This window comes from Charadrius vociferus, unplaced genomic scaffold, assembly GCF_000708025.1.
Source record: "Charadrius vociferus isolate BGI_N301 unplaced genomic scaffold, ASM70802v2 scaffold214, whole genome shotgun sequence".
NCBI lineage: Eukaryota > Metazoa > Chordata > Aves > Charadriiformes > Charadriidae > Charadrius > Charadrius vociferus.
Window position 1 is genome coordinate 111,751 of NW_009647955.1, and position 1,708 is coordinate 113,458.

Here is a 1,708-nt window from a genome sequence, read left to right on the forward strand (position 1 = left end):
TGCCCGGGGCTGCAGCAGCGGCTCCAGCGAGGCCGTCACTTCCCAGGACACCGGCTTGCCGGCTTGTAACGCGTGGATCACCACCTGGCAGCGCAGGGGCAGGCTGGCATCGCCCAGGCTTGGCTCCCCCGGCTCGGCGGGCACCGGTGAGGCACTGAAGAGGTAGGAGGGCTCCACCAGCATGTCCCAGTCCAGGTGCGTGGGTGAGAGGAGATTATCTGGGCAGCGGCAAAGACGTGGGTTCAGTGATGCAGGGGGCACCCAGCTCCATCCCCACCGCCCTCATCCCCCAGGAGCCAGCACGCACTTGACTCCACCGCACTGGGCTGCAGTCGTCGTCCCCGGGGTCCCAGCTCGTCCAGCTGCCCCTCCAGGGACTTGTTCCTCTTCTGTGACACCTTCTCCAGGGCCCGGCAGAGCCGGTGAGCATCCAGCTCCCCATGTGGTGAGGAAAAGCTGCGGCCGGCCAGGGCGGTGCGTGCCAGCGCCTTCTTGCACCGTGCCAGCTCCTCCGTGCTCAGGGCCACCATTACCTGCGGCGGGGGGGGGAGGCTGACGGTGACCCCAGCAAAGGCACCGGCACAGAGCCCAGACTGCACCAAGCCACGATGGGGCACCTGCGGCCCTGGCCGGCTGTTGGCCAGAGCCACTGGCTGACGCCCAGCGCCATCGGTCTGCAGGCTGGCACCCGGCAGCCTCCCAGGGTGACCGGCGATGCTTGCCAGGCTCCTCGTACACGTGGGAAGGACCGACAGCACCGAGACAGGAGTTTGCAAACATCTCTGGGGGCTGACTCAGGCTGACGCCGAGGCAGGAGGGGTTGGCGGGGATTTTTGTGAGTGCAGGAGGGGCTTAGTGCAGTCGCTCAGGCTGGGTGATGCTACGGTGGGAGGCAGTCCCCCAGCACAGAGTGATGTCCCCACACTGAGATGCTTCCCCTAAAAGCTACGGCAGGGCAGTGGCGCCCATGCCACCTCTCGCGCCGGCAGCAGGGAGCCGGGGGAGGATCATTTACGCTGCGGGGAAATCACTTACGCTTGACATTTCGGCAGCAAAGGTCACCAGCTGTGCTGTTGTGCGGTGGGAGCGGGTTACCTAACCCGTGCCACCGGGAAGGAGCGTGTCCTGGAGCTGGGTGACAGCTGGCCTCATCTTGGGGCCATCGTCACCGGGGAGCTGCCTCTCCCCGTCGCAGGGACCTGGCTGGGTTTTACACCCAGGTATGAAGCAGCAGGGACGCGGTCCGTCGTTAATGAAGCATTAGGCAGTGTTGGCTGAGGGCTGAAGGAGCCAGGCAGGAGCTCAGCCAGCCCACCCCCTCCTCTCCAGCTTGGCAGGTTCATTATGTGATGGCAGCCCAGCTATTTTCACTTAATTTCTGCAGCATCAACGAGGATCTGAGCTGGCTAGGGGCTTTGTTAGCCATCCAGCTGACTACTGGCCCAGGGAGCTGGGGGACCAGCTGCTTGGTCCCCAGCTGTCCCGTTCCAGTTGGACAAAACCAGCCAAGGACCCTCCTCATGGCATCCATGGCTGATCCTTCCTTAAAATCCAGGCTGCAACACTCCGGTTTCCACTCCGGCAGCCACGTGTCTGGGCATAATGGGGCAGCGAGACCCCAGCTAAGCCGGGAGCAACCCCGCCCCCCCCGCCACGCATGACCCCTTGCACCCCACTGGCATCCTTACCTTGGTGCCAGCCGGAGCAG

General features: G+C 64.6%; 1 protein-coding gene across 1 annotated transcript in view; it reads right to left on the reverse strand.

The window, feature by feature from the left end:
* Positions 1 to 1,708, reverse strand: part of VWA5B2 (von Willebrand factor A domain containing 5B2) — an 8,990-nt gene that overhangs the window by 2,710 nt on the left and 4,572 nt on the right. The window contains 2 exon segments of the mRNA XM_009883393.1: positions 4 to 218; positions 308 to 533. Of these exon segments, the coding sequence (XP_009881695.1) occupies positions 4 to 218; positions 308 to 533 (441 nt within the window).